The sequence below is a fragment of the Oncorhynchus tshawytscha genome, linkage group LG07, assembly GCF_018296145.1.
Source record: "Oncorhynchus tshawytscha isolate Ot180627B linkage group LG07, Otsh_v2.0, whole genome shotgun sequence".
Taxonomy (NCBI): Eukaryota; Metazoa; Chordata; class Actinopteri; order Salmoniformes; family Salmonidae; genus Oncorhynchus; species Oncorhynchus tshawytscha.
Window position 1 is genome coordinate 66,247,019 of NC_056435.1, and position 22,877 is coordinate 66,269,895.

The 22,877-nt window shown below is 42.8% G+C and overlaps 1 protein-coding gene and 1 long non-coding RNA gene across 3 annotated transcripts; both read left to right on the forward strand.

Moving 5' to 3' along the window:
• Positions 1-4,443: 4,443 nt before the first annotated feature.
• LOC112246302 lies at positions 4,444-11,318 on the forward strand. The gene is made up of 4 exons (XR_002952899.1): positions 4,444-4,709; positions 9,966-10,111; positions 10,271-10,383; positions 10,541-11,318. It is a non-coding gene; the product is annotated as an uncharacterized LOC112246302 (long non-coding RNA).
• A 1,966-nt stretch (positions 11,319-13,284) lies between these two features.
• LOC112246287 (biogenesis of lysosome-related organelles complex 1 subunit 1) lies at positions 13,285-22,330 on the forward strand. Of its 2 annotated transcripts, none has more exons than XM_042324838.1 (4): positions 13,285-13,486; positions 15,006-15,078; positions 15,999-16,131; positions 21,872-22,330. In XM_042324838.1, the coding sequence occupies exons 1-4, from the start codon at positions 13,411-13,413 to the stop codon at positions 21,980-21,982; spliced, it is 393 nt and encodes a 130-aa protein (XP_042180772.1). In that variant the 5' UTR covers positions 13,285-13,410; the 3' UTR covers positions 21,983-22,330. The 2 variants fall into 2 exon arrangements, with proteins under 2 accessions (XP_042180772.1, XP_024270351.1); XM_024414583.1 differs by having other exon boundaries at positions 13,286-13,471.
• Positions 22,331-22,877: the final 547 nt, after the last annotated feature.

Below are 22,877 nucleotides of genomic sequence, written 5' to 3' on the forward strand. Positions count from 1 at the left end.
GAGGACAAGTGCCTTGAATAGCCCGCTCACTCCTCCCCCCTCCTCTACTCATTCAATCTCTCTCTCTTTCTGCCCTTTCTCTTTCTCTCTCTCTCTCTCTCTCTCTCTCTCTCTCTCTCTCTCTCTCTCTCTCTCTCTCTCAGCTGACATCAACACTCAAGGGACTGCTGCCAAAATACCAGGCAAGGTTGTCAAGATACTTGGACCCAATTGAATCAGAAAATAATGAAAAGAAAGCAGCCATTTTTTTTATCTGTTAAACTCACAGTGTCCAAAAGGAATCCATCCCCTTCAGTAAATGGAACAGGTGCTTGGATATCTGAAAAGAAGACAAGAGGAACATGGTCAATAGTTCTGGCAGGAGAACACGGTTGATCAATAACATGGTGAACTTAAGATCTTCTTCTTTTCTTCTTCTCTGAAAAAAAAAAAAAAACATGAAATGTAGACCTGGAATCTTTTAATTAAACTTCCAGTAATCCAACATTTTAAAAAAATATGGAAAAATGACATTTCTAAAATATTGAAATTGAAGATAGCTGTTAGCTGCTAGAGTAACAGGGTGATCAATAATGCTCTAAAGATTATTTTTCTTTCAGAGAACCTGTATGGAATCTGGGCTGGAGTCCAATAACTTGCAGTGATCTGGAATGAACCTCCCAGACAATGGAACACGGTAATGTGCACAGTGACCCAGGAAACCTAAGGACAAACCTGTGAGGGGATCAAACGGAGAGTGACAGAAGTATATGTGCTGTGGCAGGAAAATGTGACCAGAGTTCGGAGTAACATAATTGAGAAAATTGAAGACATTGAGTAGAGTACATCAAAGCAAAAATATCTAATCTGAGTAGAGTAGAGTAAATTACCATAGGCTTGTTTTTTTCTTTAAATCTAAATTACTGTTGAACACCAGACTAATAAACTCCCTTGACATAAAACGTATTTGTCATATTTTAACAGACGACAACACTAGACTGTGACGCAATGTGACTTCCTATAGCCTGGCTAAAAGCTACCGTCTTAGATTACACTGTGCCCACCCATGCTCTGCCACACCAAAGTCCCATGTCTCGTCAGTCATGCCCTCACAGCATTGTCCACATTGTGGAAACTTTGTACCAGCCTGGTCACAGCTGTTCTGGACCAGCTGATTCCTGTCCTCCTGTCACTGTGTTTCTATACATCTGAGTCCCATATTACACCCTATTGTCAACATGGGGCAGTACATTTGGTCAAATTTTGTGCACTATGTAGGGAATAGGGTGCAATTTGGGACGGAGCCTACAGCTGTCTTGAGGTTACGTATACTCCCTCTGAGGCTAGTTAGTCACCTTCTTCTGATACCTTCTCACACCTTTGGCTTTACACAAACACCCACGTGAAATACTGGGTTTAAGAATTGTTCATATGTATCGTAAAAACTGTATTGGATATCGACAACAATCGTCTAAGTGCGAAAGCGTGCCCATGTCAAAACGAACCCATGTAAAAAAAAAAGGGGGAAATCTTCATAAGTATTATTTTTTTTAAATCAAGATCTATAATTTCCTCAGCTGAATATGAACTGCATTTATGTGTCATAGACTACAGTGGTAAATGTAATACTCACTGATGATTCACTGGGTGTTCTGGATCAGTCATAGATGTTTACCCTCACTCAGCTTTCAGCCCTGAGATCATCGTTCTCATGTGAACTGCTTGGCATCACAGTGGAACTCCCACATAGCAGAATAAAGCAAGCCAAGCATGGGGGTCCTAGCCTGCACAAAACGAGCAGCTGGCTGGCTATGGTAGCTACATGGCTTGGCTGCTGCTCTTGTTGCCCTCTTCTGCCCTGAGGTGGTGTAGGAGGGAGGTAAACAGACCTGTATGAGAGCATATCAAGGCTATGTCTACAGATAAAGTAGGTCTCCCTGTTATGCAGGTAGAAGGTAAAAATATATTTCTTTATACACTTACATAGTTTAAACAGTAGCTATAGACTTACCGGGGCTGTATGTCTCTTCAATCCATACAGTATATCACACCATGATCTTATGTGCACTTAGATCAAGCATTTTATGTACAGTTGAAGTCGGAAGTTTAAATACACTTAGGTTGGAGTCATTAAAACTCATTTTTCAACCACTCCACAAATTTCTTGTTAACAAACTATAGTTTTGGCAAGTCAGTTAGGACATCTACTTTGTGCATGACACAAGTAATTTTTCCAACAATTGTTTACAGACAGATTATTTCACTTATAATTCACTGTATCACAATTCCAGTGGGTCAGAAGTTTACATACACTATGTTGACTGTGCCTTTAAACAGCTTGGAAAATTCCAGAAAATTATGTCATGGCTTTAGAAGCTTCTGATAGGCTAATTTACATAATTTGAGTCAATTGGAGGTGTACCTGTGGATGTATTTCAAGGCCTACCTTCAAACTCAGTGCCATCATGGGAAAATCAAAAGAAATCAGCCAAGACCTCAGAAAAAAATTGTAGACCTCCACAAGTCTGGGTCAAGTCTGGGTCATCCTTGGAAGCAATTTCCAAACGTCTGAAGGTACCACGTTCATCTGTACAAACAATAGCACACAAGAATAAACACCATGGGACCACACAGCCATCATACTGCTCAGGAAGGAGACGCGTTCTGTCTCCTAGAGATGAACGTACTTTGGTGCGAAAAGTGCAAATCAATCCCAGAACAACAGCAAAGGACCTTGTGAAGATGCTGGAGGAAACAGGTACAAAAGTGCCTATATTCACAGTAAAACGAGTCCTATATCAACATAACCTGAAAGGCCCCTCAGCAAGGAAGAAGCCACTGCTCCAAAACCGCCATAAACAAGCCAGACTATGGTTTGCAACTGCACATGGGGACAAAGATCGTATTTTTTGGAGAAATGTCCCCTGGTCTGATGAAACAAAAATAGAACTGTTTGGCCATAATGACCATCGTTATGTTCGGAGGAAAAAGGGAGAGGCTTGCAAGCCGAAGAACACCATCCCAACCGTGAAGCGCGGGGGTGGCAGCATCATGTTGTGGGGGTGCTTTGCTGCAGAAGGGACTGGTGCACTTCACAAAATAGATGGCATCATGAGAAAGGAACATTATGTGGATATATTGAAGCAACATCTCAAGACAACAGTCAGGAAGTTAAAGCTTGGTCGGAAATGGGTCTTCCAAATGGACAATGCATACAATGCATATTATTGATACCCAAGCATACTTTCAGTTGTGGCAATTGGCTTCAGGACAACAAAGTCAAGGTATTGGAGTGGCCATCAAAAAGCCCTGAGCTAAAATTTGAGGGCAGAACTGAAAAAGCGTGTGGGAGCAAGGAGGTCTACAAACCTGACTCAGTTACACCAGCTCTGTCTGGAGAAATGGGCAAAAATTCACCCGACTTATTGTGGGAAGCTTGTGGAAGGCTACCTGAAACGTTTGACCCAAGTTTAACAATTTAAAGGCAATGCTTCCAAATACTAATTGAGTGTATGTAAACTTCTGAGCCCCTGGGAATGTGATGAAAGAAATCAAATCTTAAATAAATAATTATTTCTACTATTATTCTGACATTTCACATTCTTAAAACAAAGTGGTGATGCTAACTAACCTAAAAAAAGGGATTAAAATGTCAGGAATTGTGAAAACTGAGTTTTAATGTATTTGGCTAAGGCTCCACACCCCTATCACTCCTACATATCATGGAAATAACTGTGCTGTAGTTCATGTAGGGAGTGTATTGTCTCTGAGGAAAAGAGGGTTCCAACCCAAAACAGAGGCCCCATCTACAATCACATTCCTGCACCCACATAGTGCTTCTCTGGACCACTGAGACAGTTGTAGCCATAATACCTCCATCTATTTATGTTGCCAAGTTATAGGCCTGAGCTCCACAATGCAGCAGTGACACACCTTAGGAATTATAAACGCAATTCACTATGAGTGATGAGAGGGTGTTTCAGACATAATTACGTACTATACTGTGGCTGTATTTATTTATTTATTTTCGCAACGGGAGAGTTCAACCAATGACGTCATTGGTTGATTAAGCCTGTTGTCTGATCTAAAAATTAATGGAATTGTATTTCTGTAGCAATTATTGTGGCCTTTGTGTTTCACCGTCATCCACAATCATTCACCTATCTGCCAGGGCATTGCAGGATATCTAAGTTTCCCTGGCGTTGAAAAGACTACAGCCCAACAGGAGCCCTAAATCCTTCTTCCCACTTTTCAAAATGGGGGCGGTGCTAGTTTTGTTACGCCCTGACCTTAGAGAGCCTTTTTATTTCTCTATTTGATTAGGTCAGGGTGTGATTTGGGTGGGCATTCTAGTTTTTCTATTTCTTTGTTGGCCGGGTATGGTTCCCAATCAGAGGCAGCTGTCTCTGATTGGGGATCATACTTAGGCAGCCTTTTTTCCCCACCTTTAGTTGTGGGATCTTGTTTGTGTGTAGTTGCGTTCTGCATTGCATATAGCGTCACGGTCGGTTGTAGTTCATCTAATAAAATGATGTACGCTTACCACGCTGCACCTTGGTCTAATTCTTTCATCAACGAACGTGACAAGTTTACAGGTTCACAGGAGCTATGTTACCGTGTGCTGTCTATCCGAGACTGCTAAATAATTAGCCATGGCAGTTTCTAATGATTCCTCTTTTCAAGAAGGGCTGGATGATGAAACAGGACTCTGGAGGTTAAATAACAAACAAGTAAGTTGTTTTGCTCTCTTTTGTTGATTGTTGATGCTGTTAGTACTTTTTTGAATGATAACAGTTTTAAATTTGCATTAAAGCTATACAGACTTCAACGGCAAAATGTGGATCTACCACTGCTCTTGATCTGTTTCAGCTACAAACATCTACCCAATGTTGACATGTGCCAACTGACTCAACTTAGATGGCTTCAACAATAGTTTTTTGCTGCCATTCCTACTTCATAAACTAGACAGCTTGTTGTATCCCCATTCATTTCAATGACAATACAGGCTTCACATTCAAAAAACCAAAATCACTGCCACAAGACGTTCCTGAATGTTCAAAACTAAAATATATTGAGAGCTTAAACACACATTCTATGGATTATTCTATGATGATATAGAACTCACTCTAGCCTACAATACAAACCCACTATAATAACTCCACACCTACAGTATAAACCACCCCAAAATAAGTAACTTCAACAAACAAAGCCTATGGAAACCCTATTACTACCATTACTCTACTGCCATTACTACTACTAGAACTATTTCACAACCATAAATACTGTACTTCAAGACTAACAAGCACACCATATTTCCTTCAATAAATGTCCTTTTCTAGTTATTATTTATCTGTTATTACAGAAAACATGAAGAAACCAATCTGGGAGTCCTGGCATCAAGACATTGGCCTAGTGTTTCCTTTCAGCTGTCCAATGTGTGTAAATAAACCACATGTAGTGTCAATGCCTTTTAAATAAAATATACAGTATTCCATTATCCCTGTTCTGGGCATATCGATTTACATAGCTCATACTGTGTATAAAATCAGTAATGGACAAAAACTCCATCCTTTTAAAAGGTCCTGAAAAAGTCATTGTGTTTCCCAAGTAAAATAGCCTTTTGAGTGACTAAATTATCTGACAGAATATATTGGGGATAGAAATGCTATAAAATCTCTGAAGGCTAACTACCAGGAAGTTTGAAAAGACAACTTACATTCATGAGCTCGTCTTGACTGACAGCTCTTTGAAATGCCTACGTCAAGCAACTTGGATGCAGTGTTGCAGTAAAATAATCAAAAGGTGCGGTTTGAACAAGGAGTTTTGAACAACACTTTCCCTCCTTTTGTTCAATGCTGGCTGAAAATCTAGCTAGTCATTAACTAGCTAACACCACACAGATGAAAGGGGGAAACATGTAAATATCTTTGCCATAGATGAATAGTGTAAACGTTGAGTCATATATGCTGACACCCTACAGTCAAAGTTTGGCACCAGTAGAGTAGCTATCTAGCTAAATAAACCCTGCCCCTCTGCAAACATACCTTGTCCGATGTTGGTTACAAGACGGTACTTATTTAAATTAGGTAAGAGAATATCATGTTACCATTGGTGTATCCCTTTAATAATCCCGCCTCCTGAATCCAAGTGTTTGACATGGGGGAGGGGACCAGTAACTTTATGATTAAACTTTATCAATGTAGAAGCAACAGTATCTTTCAATTTCATGAAAAACATGATTTTGTCTATTCGTGACTTTAAAAAAAGAATGGTAACCTTTCTTAATCTCCAAAAGATTCTAAGAAGGAAAACAATAAAGAGATGGAAGGAATTGCAAGTCAGTGGGCTTGAGAACATTTTGAAAATATCTTGGCAGCTTGGGCTCAGAGCCCAGAATGTGTGAACAAAGCACAGTAGGGGTGGTAGAGGATGAACAATAGTTGATAGCTGGCCGAGGTGTACACAGACTAGAGACTATAGAGCTATCAGTCAGATCTGCAGGGACACCGTGTGTGTGTGCGTGCGACACCGTCACCCAACAACCCAACACAAGAACTCATTAGCAGTCTAGGCCACACTCGCTTCAAGGAGAAAGCTTATTTTAGATGGTAGCCAGTACTTAAAGCCAGGGTCATTTCTTCCTGTTCCCCTCTTTATCCCTGTTCCCCTCTTTATCCCCACATCACCACCACTGCTGCTGCAGTCAGCAATATCACTGTATTGATTAATACTAATGGTTGAGGCAGGAAATAGAAGGGGGAGGAGGTGGATCCTGTATATCAGAGATACTTGCAATCCCATGTGATCTCGAACTGTTCAAATCCCTCTTGTTGGCAGAGAGAACATTGTGCGTTTTTAAAGCACATTTCCTGTAATTCTACACATTTTGGCACATATTATGTGCGTTCTTATGCCGTTCTGCCAGCCAGTTGCATCAAGAATGAAGGTAAGACCCAAGTACAGACTGTGTGAACTAACAATGTTTATTGTAACAACACGGGCAGGCAAGTGACCGGTCAAGGCAGGCAGGGGTAGGAGCAAAGGTACAGGATGGCAGGCAGGGGTCGGAGCAAAGGTACTGGATGGCAGGCAGGGTAGGAGCAAAGGTACTGGATGGCAGGCAGGGGTGGCAAAGGCTGGATGGCAGGGGGGTCGGAGCAAAGGTACTGGATGGCAGGCAGGGGTCGGAGCAAAGGTACTGGATGGCAGGCAGGGGTCGGAGCAAAGGTACTGGATGGCAGGCAGGGGTCGGAGGTAAAGGCAGGGGTAGGAGCAAAGGTGGATGGCAGGCAGGGGTAGGAGCAAAGGTACTGGATGGCAGGCAGGGGTAGGAGCAAAGGTACTGGATGGCAGGCAGGGGTCGTAAAGGTACTGGATGGCAGGGGGGTCAGCAAAGGTACTGGATGGCAGGCAGGGGTCGGAGCAAAGGTACTGGAGCAAAGGTACTGGATGGCAGGCAGGGGTAGGAGCAAAGGTACTGGATGGCAGGCAGGGGTAGGAGCAAAGGTACTGGATGGCAGGCAGGGGGTACTGGATGGCAGGCAGGGGTAGGAGCAAAGGTACTGGATGGCAGGCAGGGGTAGGAGCAAAGGTACTGGATGGCAGGCAGGGGTCGGAGCAAAGGTACTGGATGGCAGGCAGGGGTCGGAGCAAAGGTACTGGATGGCAGGCAGGGGTCGGAGCAAAGGTACTGGATGGCAGGCAGGGGTAGGAGCAAAGGTACTGGATGGCAGGCAGGGGTAGGAGCAAAGGGGCAGGCAGGGGTAGGAGCAAAGGTACTGGATGGCAGGCAGGGGTAGGAGCAAAGGTACTGGATGGCAGGCAGGGGTAGGAGCAAAGGTACTGGATGGCAGGCAGGGGTAGGAGCAAAGGTACTGGATGGCAGGCAGGTGTCAGAGCAAAGGTACTGGATGGCAGGCAGGGGTCGGAGCAAAGGTACTGGATGGCAGGCAGGGGTAGGAGCAAAGGTACTGGATGGCAGGCAGGGGTAGGAGCAAAGGTACTGGATGGCAGGCAGGGGTCGGAGCAAAGGTACAGGATGGCAGACAGGCTCAGGGTCAAGCAGAGTGGTCAGGCAGGTGGGCTCAGAATCAGGAGGGCGGGAAAAGAGAAACTCAAAGGTAGGCGCTGAGACACAAAACACCGCTGATAGACTTGAACAAACAAGACAAACTGGCACACACAGATAGAAAACACAGGTATAAATACCCAGGGGATAAGTGGGGAAGATGAGTGACACCTGGATGGGGGTGGAGACAAGCACAAGGACAGGTGAAGCAGATCATGGCGTGACAAGTTGAGTATGGGGGCTGTATGGGAATAGGATTACAGATAAGCACATCGTGGTATTATGACTGGGTGGTGTCCCAGTCATGGTGTCCAAGTCATGGTGTCCCTTGAATGAAACAAATGTGATTTCTTTACTTTTTGGAAGGCTACAGTGGGTCTGGATGAACTTGGAGACAACAGTAGTTTTGTCCCTGTCATGTTTCTTTCCTTTCTCTCTACAGATTTACAGAACAGGGAATACACTGCCTTTTCATGGTCATCACTAGTTTAGTTACCACAGCCACAAAGTCATAAACCCTAACTATTTCTACAATTTATCTTCTTAAAATCTGATTTGAAACCTAACGTCAACCTTAACCACACTGCTAACCTTATGCCTAACCCTAACCTCATGCCTAACCTTAAATTAAGACCAAAAAGCTCATTTTAGTTTTCAGAAATGTTTACCACATAGCCACTTTTGACTTGTGTCTGTAGTAACTAGTGGAAACCCTAATTGTATAGGTGGAGGTGCATTCTCCATCATACCTGCTACCAGTCAGAGCACACAAACAATTCATTCAAAAGGTTTTGGGCTAAATCATAGAGAATGATAGAGACCTCAAGCGGCCAAAAGGCTGCATTAGCATGGGCAGCGCCATTGAGGGCTTCCACACAGATGTTCCATTATATTGCCCAGACACTCCATTGGCCGCTCTAACAATGAAAATAAATGTCCTCAAAAAATGGAAGGCAGGGCCTCCCGAGTGGCGCAGAGGCCCAAGGCTCTGCGTCACAGACCAGGGTTCGATCCCATGCTGTGCCACAGCCGGCTGTGACTGGGAGACCAATGAGGGCTTGGCTGGCCGGGATGTCCCTGTCCCATTGCGCTCTAGCGACTCCTAGGCCGGGCGCATGCATGCTAACCTCAGTTGTACGGTGCTTCCTCGGTCACATTGGTGCGGCTGGATTCCAGGTTAAGAGAGCAGTGCGGCTTGGCAGGGTCATGTTTCGGAGGACGCATAGCTCTCGACCTTTGCGTCTCCCGAGTCTGTACGGGAGTTTCAGCTATGGGATAAGACTATAACTACCAATTGGGGAGAAAAAGTGGTAAAAAAATCAATAAATAAATTGAAGGCAGTTGGGAGAAGGAAAGATCAGGTGGGGCCATTCTGCCAATGAGTGCAGATACAAATGTGAACAACCACAACGGGCTAGGGACATCCCTAAAATGTAAAATAGGCAGGGTAGGGACGGGATGTCCCAAGGATGCTGGAGAGCACTAACAGGCACAACACTGATATAAAGTATTTTTTCTCCTTATATCAGTAGGCCTACACAACTTCTATTCAATCAAGTAAACCTCACGTGCTTCTACACCTGCATTGCTTGCTGTTTGAGGTTTTAGGCTGGGTTTCTGTACAGCACTTTGAGATTTCAGCTGATGTACGAAGCGCTTTATAAATACATTTGATTTGACAATTTTTTAAAATTTGATTTGAACAAATAAGCCATTAAATTTAGTTTGTTGACCAAATTTGACCTCTGTACAAAAACTCCTCGTTTGGTAAGCAAAAAAATAGAAAACACCACCTGCTGGAGTAGACAGCTTTTGGGCTGAGTTACCCCTCTCGCTTCGCCTCTTTCTCTCTGGCTGCCATCATTTTAATGTAGAAAACTGGGTGGGACTTCCAACATAATGTGTCTTTGTTTTCCAGTCCAACAGCAGTGTATCCCTCAAGCCATCTGGGGCATGAACATCCTGTGCCCGTGTGATCCGAGAGCAAACGTCCAGTTGTGGAGACTAAAGCACATCGATATTTTGAACATCGCAGAAATGATTTCCCACCGTGCCCATGATGAAGTTAACTACATTACTTTAGTTGGCTTCTTGGAGCATAACTTGTATGTAATATAACCTATTCTGGGAGGTGTGTGTGTGTGTGTGTGTGTGTGTGTGTGTGTGTGCGCGTGTACGAACTATGTGGAATATTCCTGGACCTTTTGTCTTCCCTGAAAACAGGTACTCACACGAGGAGCAATATGAGTCCACACAATGAAGTAGCACCTGTCCCTTCCAGTGATGCGGAGTTGACCTTGGACCTGGTGGCAGTAAGGATGGTCTTCATGGAGACGGTAAGAAATAGAAATACTTTGAATATTCAACATAGGGACACAATGACCTCCACCACTCCAGATCCCGTGACCCAAGGCCTTGACTCCTGCACATCCATCCTTGTAGCCATTTGAAATGCCTTGATGCCCTCTTCGTTATCTGTCCCCCACTTTACAGACAACAACTGATCGGAGGACCCCTTTTTAGCAGCGACAGAGTAACGCGCTTGGCCCTAACCACTGCTCCATAATTGCTGGCCATCAACCTCCCTCTCATATTGTGCCAGTTGGGTTTGATGCGCTGTCCAACTTGCCTGCCGTATAGCCTCCTGCTGCTCCACCGACAGCAAACAAGCCAGGCAGGATGTCTGCATGCCCCAGGTGCGCTTGTTTTTAACCATGCCGGTACAGACAGGGATGACAGGGAGGGTAGTGGTTGTTCTGGCACAGATTCAAGGAGACATGCCATTCCACTGAACGGAGATAGAGGGTTGTAGTCTTCAGCCAAATATAGGTCCTCCATTGACTGCACCTGGTTGGGCCACGGCTGGCTTCCTCCAATCACATTCCACATCCGTATGGACGATATTGTGAACTGCCATAATAGGTTGCATGGCTACACTGATAAGCTCCATGGAGGCATTTGTATGTGGCAGAGAGAATCCCCTGGTCACCTATAGAGACCTGCCGAGATGAAGGATGTTACGTGACACATGTCTTTCAAAGCTTGACTTTGAAGACCTTGAAATGCATTTGTTGAAAGAAATGTGCTATATAAATAAAGTTTGATTTGATTGATGACACTACAGCTGTAGAATATTAATAAACTGTCATTTTCATGAGGACAAGTGCAGTTTTTCCATAAAGTCCCAAGTTATCAATTAAAAGTTTATCACTTGACATATAGCTGTGTTCAAATACCCATACCCATTTCATAAAAGGATCCTATAAATCAAGACTGAATGTACCACTCCAAATAAATACTGTGCCTTTGAAGATTTGTCTTTGGCCATGCATCTACAATACAGACTGGATGTATAAACAAAGTCAATTCTGAATGTCAATAGATTTTTTGATTCATTCTCATCAATGACAACATTCTAGAACTGAGTTATCACCCATCTAAGTCTGGTATCTGGGGTAATCTGGTTAATGGTTATATAATTGATTAATTAAGTAGCTCTTTCCTTGTAGAATGTTGACATCTGTATAGAACACATTGTATTGCTAAGATGCTCAAACTTAACTTAATAGCTACACTCACTGAGACAGGATAAACGTTATCCCTCATGCTGGCCCTGACCAAACCGGTAGGTTTCCCCTCACTATAGCTGCACTTCTCATCATGGCCAGACTGAGAGTGGTCTTCTCCACATGGCCAGACTGAGAGTGGTCTTCTCCACATGGCCAGACTGAGAGTGGTCTTCTCCACATGGCCAGACTGAGAGTGGTCTTCCCACATGGCCAGACTGAGAGTGGTCTTCTCCACATGGCCAGACTGGCCAGGCCAGACTGAGAGTGGTCTTCTCCACATGGCCAGACTGAGAGTGGTCTTCCCCACATGGCCAGACTGAGAGTGGTCTTCTCCACATGGCCAGACTGAGAGTGGTCTTCTCCACATGGCCAGACTGAGAGTGGTCTTCTCCACATGGCCAGACTGAGAGTGGTCTTCTCCACATGGCCAGACTGAGAGTGGTCCCCCCCCCTTTTAATGCTCCTATGCTGATCCTTGAAAAATGCCATAAGGTCTGAAATAGACACCAAAGTCGACATGTTGTACAAACAATTGAATGCTAAGTAATACAAAATTATTATTTTTATTTACTACTCTGCTAACTAGCTAGCTAAAGTGTAGTCAGTGGCAACTGTAGCTAAAACTGAGAAAGGGGACTGAAGAGGTTCAACACTTTATTCCATTCATGTCAATACAGCACATGGATTCATCATGGATTGGGGACAGGTCTCTGATCACGCTGGTGAATGGTAGACGACATTGTCAGTTAGAAATGAGGTGCTGGAGCTTCCTGCTAAATTTGTAGTCTTGCTGCGGCCTTTTCTGTTAATTATTTAGCATTTTTGAGTAAATTGAGGCAAATATATTGATAAAACTGACCTTGTCTGAGAGATAATTACATGGTTATCAAAATGTCACACCAAGGTAAGCCTAAACCAAACACATACTTAAACACATATAATAAGTGTTTGTAAAATTCACTATAGCTGTGTTCAAATACCCATACTAACAAACTGTATACTACATAATGAGTATACGGTGAACAAACTGTATTCTTTCAGTCGAGTGTACTAAAAACATTATTGGGCACAGTCAACAGCACAAAGGTCAAGAAGGTAGAGACAACAATACATCACACAAAGCAGCCACAACTGTCAGTAAGTGTGTTCATGATTGAGTCTTTGAATGAAGAGATTGATATAAAATTGTCCAGGGATAAACCAACGAGCGATATATGTTTCAGTAAGATTGGATTCTTTGCATGTACAGTAATGATTATCAACTGTACTGCAGGGATTGGTATTCATTACTAATTTTTGTGAGTGTAGTGTTAGATGGTTGGGTATTTGTTGTATTTTTTATTATATTATTTATTTAAAATTATTATTTTATTATATACTAGTATGTGGCGGTAATGCAACATTTATTGGATGCCAACCACCGTCAAACCTCATTTAGGCTCCCGAGTGGTGTAGTGGTCTAAGGCACTGCATCTCAGTGCAAGAGGTGCCCACAGTCCCTGGTCCGAATCCAGGTTGTATCACATCTGGCTGTGCCATAGGGCAGTACACAATTGGCCCAGCATCGTCCGGGTTTGGCCGTCATTGTAAATAAGAATTTCTTCTTAATTGACTTGCCTAGTTATATAAAAGTGACATTTTAAAAAAGAAGAAGAAGAAGACGAAGAAGATCACGTGGTACAAGTCTCTTCCGCATTGGGCGGTCTCGTGACAACAGCTCTGAGTTCTGATAGCTTTGCTAAATTAAAATATCTCTTGATTAAAACGTTCAACTGAACGAACAACAACGTGAAAATGCTTTCCCGTTTATTAAAGGAGCACCAATCGAAGCAGAACGAACGAAAAGAACTTCAAGGTGAGAGGAAAGAAGGTATCGTGTGAAACTGAAGTTGTCTGATTAGCTAGCGATAGTTATGCTAAAACAATACTACTAAATATAGCTAGCTAGCTAATTTGCGAGCAGCAACGTTAAGCTTGTTCTAGTTAAGTTACTTGTGATCCTGAACCTAGACTGACACAAAGGCAGACAACTGTTGAAAATGCATGAGATGGGACAAGTATTGTGAATTTCGTGACTAACTGCATGCTAGCTTATTTTAACTAATAAATGGCCATTCACACTAAGGTCAATGACTAACTATAACGACATATAATACATAACTATAAAACGTTGGCGAGCATCCACACTAGAGGAGAGTGTATTGTTATACAGTAGCCTACACCTGCCAATGAACTTAACAAAACCTCCTACTGCTCGCTGTAGGCCTATGAATAAGGTAACAGACCATTCTGTCCTTCCGGGTGTGTTAGTTGTCATAGTGACTTCTTCCTCCTTCCAAATCAAATTTTATTGGTCACATATGCATATTTAGATGGTATTGCAGGTGTAGTGAAATGATTGTGTTCCTAGCTCCAACAGTGCAGTAGTATCTAACAATTCACAACAATACAAAAAAATCGGCAGTTGGGTTTCCGATATGCTGCATTCATTTTTTTATTTCACCTTTATTTAACCAAGTAGGCTAGTTGAGAACAAGTTCTCATTTACAACTGCGACCAAATGTTCATACCTAGGCTATAACAACACAATGTAATAATGCATATTTGTTTTGCAGTGAATGTAATTTCAATAACCCTGTGTTCTGAATGCATGTTTCATTCCCAAATAATAAAAATCTGATCGGCAACTATTTGGGTCAGTAATTTGTAATTTCTAGACAGTTTACAAGGTCCAGAAAGGCACATTAGCGACCAGTCAGTGTGTATTTTGTCAGGATAGTTTCTGTTAACGCTGATAACATTGGTAAATATGTACTGTTTGTTGTGGATTATAATTCTCCCAAAATGTCCTAGAATTAATGTTGCCAACAATATGCTCACATGTCTAGTTGCCCAGGCAAGTTTACTGTGCGCTCCTCTCTCCTCTCCAAGCAGCCTCGCACACCTAGAACTAAGAACACTTCAATCAAATACGTTTTTGTTTTCATTGGAGGGACAGGGGGGAAAAATCACTCTGAAAGTGATCCAAAACGATGGCTCTCGTTTTCCACTATTTTTGTAGTCATCGTTGTAGTATGAATGCACCTGTTAACTTGAATTAGATTATAACAATAAAACAGTTCTCATCCTTGATGTGGACGGCCCTTAACTATGGTCCCATCATGCAACGACGACAACAAATTGTATCTAGTTCTGTGTTCGTAGAGGAACTCACACTGATGCCCAAAGCTAGCTAGCGCATAACTAAGTAGCCTCAGAAATCAGCTAGCTAGCTTCTCGCTTTGTCTGGACCTGATGGCTAACCAGTTAGCTGCCCATGCTGCCATCTCCAGTGGAGGCAAATTCCATTCACCCATGACATGACAGCTGTTTTCTTTTTCCCTGCACAGAGGGACGTAGACGAGAGGCAATTACTGCTGCCACCTGTCTAACAGAAGCCTTGGTGGACCACCTTAATGTGGGGTATGTATGCCCTGTTTGTAACTTACCTCTTTTATGTAACCCATTCTATGTCCCATTGGGTTCAAGTCATTCAGCTGTTCAACTCCGCCAATTCAGTTCAAATGGCTTGACATGTGACATATTAGACATTTGTTGTAACCTGCATTGAAAATGTTTTAGCTACCGTCTTCTGTTTGAATAGCCTTGGCTTATTATAGCATGTTACAATTGAATAATGCCTGCAAATTGAACCCTGTGGGGCACTGTCCCAGACACAGATTAAACTTCATCCGGGACTAAAAAGCATTTTTAATGGAGATTCTCAAGTGAGTTGTGTTTTCCAGGCCTAGGCATAATCTGTGCTGGAGAAACTACCCCGTTTGTGTGCTTAGCCTTCAATCACTGTGTTAACCAATGATGGCATGTGACTCCACAGCACAATGTACACTGGTAATACAGAATCGTTATGACAGCAACATAAAGGCCAAACCCAAGAAAAGCATCTTAGTGAGCAACAGTTAGACGTGACCACCATTGTTGTGCCACTACATTATATTGCCGTTAACAAAAAGAGGATAAAGTCAAGTGTAGCAACATTTCTCCCCTCTTTGAGAGTTAACATTAAGGAGTTCGTAAGGACATCATTTTTACTCTTTTTCAGGAACTGTCAGTCGACTTTCCCTTCAGTTTCCAATATCAAATAGAATGCCTTTGCCCATAAGATGTAATAAGATCAACCTTCTATTGAATAATGGAACTTGGTTAGCTTCCATTCTTGTGCCAAACGTTGCATTCGTTTTCTGGTCATCTCCGAACTCTTGTGGCTGATACTGTTGTTATACACATCTATATTGTGTTTATAAGGTCTTATTGTACCTAACTTTGTTTTAACATGCGCTATAGCCCTAGTCATCTTCCAGTTACTGTGTGTTTAACTCCAGGGTGGCCAAGGCGTATGTGAACCAGAGGAAGCTGGACCATGAGGTGAAGACGCTACAGGTGCAGGCCGGCCAGTTCTCCAAGCAGACTGGCCAGTGGATTAGTATGGTGGAAGGCTTCAACCAGGCCCTGAAGGTACACACACACACACACACACACACACACTCAACCCTATATGGTCTTAGATTAGGAACCAACATCTCTAAATCTTTGGTGAGTGGTAGCAGACAACATGTTTGAGTGTTTTAAAAGATGCCAGGAGAAGTGGTATGGGGTATTTTCCTTCTGCACCCAAATCAAAGGTATCTTTACTATCCCTAGAGACAGAAGTTAGTTTAAACAGTTCCACTCCTTTTTTGATGTATCATGAACTCTGTCACTTATCCAGTGAAACATTCTAACATTCAAAAGCATTTTAGCTAAGGGTGTGTGTGTGTGTGTTTACATACAGTGGGGCAAAAAAGTATTTAGTCAGCCACCAATTGTGCAAGTTCTCGCCCTTAAAAACATGAGGCCTGTAACTTTCATCATAGGTACACTTCAACTATGACAGACAAAATGAGGGAAAAAAATCCAGAAAATCACATTGTAGGATTTTTCATGAATTTATTTGCAAATTATGGTGGAAAATAAGTATTTGGTCAATAATAAGTATTTGCTCAATAACAAAAGTTTATCTCAATACAAGGTTATATACCCTTTGTTGGCAAACGTTTTCTAAAAAATATATACAATTACAGTAGGCCTCAAGCACATCAATGTATATCTGTGACTCACAGAAAGCTACTGTTCTACCAAGACCACTCTTTCTCAGCTGTAAGACAATCTCTGTGCTGTGTCTTTGTTAGCATAGTGGAGGTAACTGAGGTATGAAGGAAATCCAAACCCTTGTTGAACATCAAACACATTCCCTCTCTCTGGCCTTCTACAATGTCCTGAGAAGCTGGTGCATTATCCTTGTCATATACTGCAAACTGAGAAAACAAGGTGTCACTAGCCTGAGGGACCTTGGCTTGGTCAGGGGGGTGGGGGGGGGGTGCTTTATTCCCGTCAAAATATCTCTGAGTCATCTCAGTCATGGCTTATTTTTTGCTTTGTCAAGAGGATGACTTTCAGGACATTCTGACAATGAGATGAACCTCCATCATGTCTGGTTCTCATTCATAAAGTTGACAGTACCACCCCCTTGTGGCAGGAAATTGTCATTACCATAGCCGCAGTGCATTTGGAAAGTATTCAGACCCCTTCCCCTTTTCCACATTTTGTTACATTACAGCCTTATTCTAAAATGTATTAAATGAACAAATGTCCTCAATCTACACACAATACCCTATAATGACAAAGCGAAAACAGGTTTTTAGAAATGTTCAAAATAAAAAACAGAAACCTTATTCACATAAGTGTTCAGACCCTTTGCTATGAAACTGGAACTTGAGCTCAGGTGCATCCTCTTTCCATTAATCATCCTTGAGATGTTTCTACAACTTGATTGGAGTCCACCTGTGGTAAATTCAATTGATTGGATATGATTTGGAAAGGCATACACCTGTCTATATATGGACCCACAGTTGTCAGTGCACGTCAGAGCAATCACCAAGCCATGACGTTGAAGGAATTGTCCGTAGAGCACAGAGACAGGATTGTGGCGAGGCACAGATCTGGGGAAGGGTTCCAAAACATTTCTGCAGCAATGAAGGTCCCCAAGAACACAGTGGTCTCTATCATTCTTAAATGGAAGAAGTTTGAACCACCAAGAATCTTCCTAGAGCTGGCCGCCCAGCCAAGCTGAGCAATCAGGGGAGAAGGGCCTTGGTCAGGGAGGTTACCAAGAATCAGATGGTCACTCAGCTCCAGAGTTCCTCTGTGGAGATGGGAGAACCTTCCAGAAGGACAACCATCTCTGCAGCACTCCACCAATCAGGCCTTTATGGTAGAATTGCCAGACGGAAGCCTCTCCTCAGTAAAAGGCACATGACTGCCCCCTTGGAGTTTTCCAAAGGACTGTCAGACCATGAGAAACAAGACTGAACTCTTGTCACGTCTGGAGGAACCCTGGCACCATCCCTACGGTGAAGCATGGTGGTGGCAGCATCATGCTGTGTGGATGTTTTTCATCTGCAGGGACTGGGAAACTACTCTGGATCGAGGGAAAGATCAAAGGAGCAAAGTACAGCGAGATCCTTGATTAAAAACCTGCTCCAGAGCACTCAGGACCTCAGACTGGGGTGACGGTTCACCTTCCAAGAGGACAATGACCCTAAGCACACAGCCAAGACAAGTCTCTGAATGTCCTTGAGTGGCCCAAACAGAGCCCGGAATTCAACCCGATCGAACATCTCTGGAGAGACCTGAAAATAGCTGTGCAGCGACGCTTCCCATCCAACATGACAGAGCTTGAGAGGACCTGCAAAGAACAATGGGAGAAATCCCCCCCCAAATACAGGTGTGCCAAGCTTGTAGCGTCATACCCAAGAAGACTTGAATATATAATCGCTTCCAAAGTGGCTTCAACAAAGCACTGAGTAAAGGGCCTGAGTACTTACGTAAATGTGATGTTTCAGTTTATGTTAATACATTTGAACCTGTTTTTAATTTGTTATTATTGTGTTATTGTGTGTAGATTGAGGCTAAATAAATTAATTTAATGCATTTTAGAATAAGGCTGTAACATAACAAAAGCAATACTTTCTGAATGCACTGTATACTGTATTTATTTATTATACTAGATACAGTGCCTTCAGAAAGTATTGCTTTCGCCCGTTGACTTTTTCCACGTTTTGTTGTGTTACAGCCTGAATTTAAAATGGATAAAATGTCAAAGGAAAAAATAATAATAATTGAAAAGTATTATTATTATTTTTTTTATCATCACTGCCCTACACAATACCCCAGAATGTCAAAATGGAACTTTATTTTTCAACATTTTTACAAATTAATGAAAAATGCTGAAATGTCTTTAGTCAATAATTATTCAACACCCGTTGTTCTGGCAAGTCGTCTAAAAAAAAAAGTTTAACCAGTCACATAATAAGTTGCATGGATTCTGTGTGCAATAATAGTGTTTAACATAATTTTTGAATGACTACATAATCTCTGTACCCCACACATACTGTAAGGTCCCTCAGTGAATTTCAAACACAGATTCAACCACATCTCTACATGGAAAATGGCGCTGGAGGGGATGGCTGCCGTTTTATGAGCTCTTGACCAATTGCGCTATTTAGTGTTTTTTTATTTTTTGCATTGTTTGTAACTTATTTTGTCTCTTATGACTGAAAATAGCTTTTGGTTATCAGAACAGCGATTACTCACCTCAAACTGGTATGTCTATTTGTCAATAGCAGCTGGTGTGCAATGTCTAATATTGAGGAAGTCTCAAGGTATTGCTTGCCTGAGGTAGAGTACCTCATGATAAGCTGTAGACCACACTATCTACCAAGAAAGTTTTCATCTATATTTTTCGTAGCTGTCTATTTCCCACAACAAACTAATGCTGGCACTAAAGCCACACTCAACGAGCAGTATAAGGCCATAAGTAAACAAGAAAATGCTTTTCCAGAAGCGCCGCTCCTAGTGGCCGGGGACTTTCATGCATGGAAACTTAAATCCGTGTTACCTCATTACTACCAGCATGTCACATGTGCAACCAGAGGAAAAAAACTTTAGACCACCTTTACTCTACACACAGAGACGCATACAAAGCTCTCCCTCGCCCTCCATTTGGCAAATCTGACCATAATTCTATCCTCCTGATTCCTGCTTACAAGCAAAAACTAAATAAGGAAGTACCAGTGACTCGCAGATGCTGCGGATGCAGATGCTGCGCTACAGTACTGTTTTACTAACACAGACTGGAAAATGTTCCGGGATTCAGGAGTATACCACCTCAGTCACCGGCTTCATCAATAAGTGGATTGATCAGTCATCCCCACGTACATGTCCCAACCAGAAGCCATGGATTACAGGCAACATCTGCACAGCGCTAAAGGCTAGACCTGCTGCTTTCAGGGAACTGGACAGTAATCCGGACGCTTATAAGAAATCACGCTATGCCCTCAGACGGGCTATATGCCTTTCATGCTTGCTTCAAGGCAAGCAACACTGAAGCATGCACGAGAGCACTAGCTGTTCTGAACGACTATGATCACTCTCTCCGCAGCCGATATGAGCAAGACCTTTTAAACAGGTCAACATTCACAAGGATTATCAGGACGTGTAGTTGGAGCATGCGTGGAACAACTAGCAATTGTCTTCACTGACATTTTCAACCTCTCCCAGACCGAGTCTGAAATATCTACATGTTTTAAGCAGACCAACATAGTCCCTGTGCCCAAGAAAGCGAAGGTAACCTGCCTAAATGACTACTGCCCCATAGTCGGTAGCCATGAAGTGCTTTGAAAGGCTGGTCATGGCTCACATCAACACCATCATCCTGGAAACCCTAGACCATTCCAATTCGCATACTGCCCCAACAGATCCACAGATGATGCAATCTCTATTGCACTCCACAATGCCCTTTCCCACCTGGACAAAAGGAACACCTATGTGAGAATGCTGTTCATTGACTACAGCTCAGTGTTCAACACCATAGTGCCCACAAACCTCATCAGTAATCTAAGGACCCAGGGACTAAACACCTCCCTCTGCAACTGGATCCTGGACTTCCTGACTCTGCTTAGTCCCTTCCTGTACTCCCTGTTCACCCACGACTGCGTAGCCAAGCACCACTCCAACACCATTAACACCACAACAGTGGTAGGCCTGATCACCAACAACGATAAGATGGCCTATAGGGAGGTCAGAGACCTGGCAGTGTGGTGCCAGGACAACAACCACTCCATCCAACATAATTAAAGACAAAGGAGCTGATCGTGGACTACAGGAAAAGGAGGGCCGAACGCGCCCCCTTCACATCAACACGGCTGTAGTGGAGCCAGTTGTGCGTTTCAAGTGTCCACATCACCAAGACAGTCATGAGGAGGGCATGGCAACACCTTTTCCCCCCCAGGAGACTGAAAAGATTTGGCATGGGTCCCCAGCTCCTCAAAAGTTCTACAGCTGGACCATCGAGAGCATCCTGACCGGTTGCATCACCGCCTGGTATGGCAACTGCTCGGCATCCGACCGTAAGATGCTACACAGGGTAGTGCGTACAGCCCAGCCCAGTACATCACTGGAGCCAAGCTTCCTGCCATCCAGGACCTCTATACCAGTGGTGGAAAACTCAAAATGTAAAGATACTTGGGGGGATAAAAATAAATGGAATAGAGCTGAGCACTAGAAAATTCCCAGAGAAAATTGGTTGTCTGCTTTCCAATAGACACTGGGAGACACATTCACCTTTCAGCAGGACAAATTACCTAAAACACAAGGCCAAATCTACACTAGAGTTGCTTAACAAGAAGACATTGAATGTTCCCGAGTGGCCTAGTTACAGTTTTGACTTAAATTGGCTTGAAAATCTATGGTAAGACTTGAAAATGGCTGTCTAGCTATGATCAACAACCAACTTGACAGAACTTCAAGAATTTTAGAAATAATAATGTACAAATATTGTTCAGTCTATGTGGGGGACTCTGGGATTTGAGTGTTTTTGTAACTGCAGTTTCCTGCTATCTAGAGCCTTAAATCACAACAGCTGTTGTTTACGAAGCAAGTGATGAATAAAATTAGATTCTATTTGATCCTATGGTTCTAAGATTAACTTAGCCTTAAGATACTTTTGAGAAACCGGACCCTGGTCGTTACCAGAATAACTAAAACAGTTATGCATTTGTAATCTATCTGTGTAGGCTACTTATTCATGTTTAGTTCTAACCCTTCCCATTGTATCTTTTAGCATTGGCTCCTAACCTTTTATCTTTCTCTTGACCAGGAAATCGGTGATGTGGAGAACTGGGCTCGCAGCATTGAGATGGATATGAGAACCATCGCCACAGCTCTGGAGTACGTACACAAGGGGCAGCTCACATCAGCCTCTTCATAGACACTCTGAACCTAAACCCAGAACTGATGGATTGCTGCTAGCGTTGGTAGATGAACACTCTCACTGTGAAAGAGGGGGTGGATTCACAGCGGATACCACAATTCTGGACCCAAAATCCCGATAAGCCATCTATCTCAAAGGACGATACGTGGGTTCAGACATGACTACGGCTTTAAGGCTCTTTCCAGTGTTCATGAGTGACACATTGTGTTACAGTAGGTATGTCTATGGACAAATAAACCTTATTGATCAGAGCATGTTAAGTCCCATCGGCAATGTTGTTTTGTTAACAGCTCTTGTATTGTTATAGGTCTATACCACATATAATAAACTTGTGGTGGAAATATCTACCTGTCCTCCTACTATGTGTAATAATGGGCCATAACCTCACATCTGGTCCATGTGAATGTAGCAACACTCCAAATAATAAGGATTTAGCCGTGCACACAAACATTATTTCGCCAGTGAGTTGATCAGTGTGGGAGAACGAGGCAAAGCATATCTAACATACATTTTTTTTTACGATCTTCTCCTGCGAAGATGAATAGTTCAGATTGGGGTGCTAGTCTCTCTAAATTTATTAAATTTCCCTATTCCCATGGAGGATGAACAGGACAGCTAGCTGACACGGAACTCAAACCGGCTGTGCGCATGCGCCATTGTGCATAAATGTATTTTGTCCCCCCACGCCAAACGTGATCATGACACGCAGGGTTAAAATATCAAAACAAACTCTGAACCAATTATATTAATTTGGGGACAGGTCAAAAAGCATTAAACATTTATGGCAATTTAGCTAGCTAGCTTGCACTTGCTAGCTAATTTGTCCTATTTAGCTAGCTTGCTGTTGCTAGCTAATTTATCCTGGGTTTCTAATCATTGAGTTGTTATTTGA

Excerpts from the sequence above, each read along its gene's own strand:
- LOC112246287 (XM_042324838.1), top strand. The coding sequence starts at position 13,411 with ATGCTTTCCCGTTTATTAAAGGAGCACCAATCGAAGCAGAACGAACGA. Across the intron at positions 13,487-15,005 it reads TCAAGGTGAGAGGAAAGAAG|AGGGACGTAGACGAGAGGCA; the intron begins GTATCGTGTGAA and ends TTCCCTGCACAG. Across the intron at positions 16,132-21,871 it reads GCTTCAACCAGGCCCTGAAG|GAAATCGGTGATGTGGAGAA; the intron begins GTACACACACAC and ends TCTCTTGACCAG.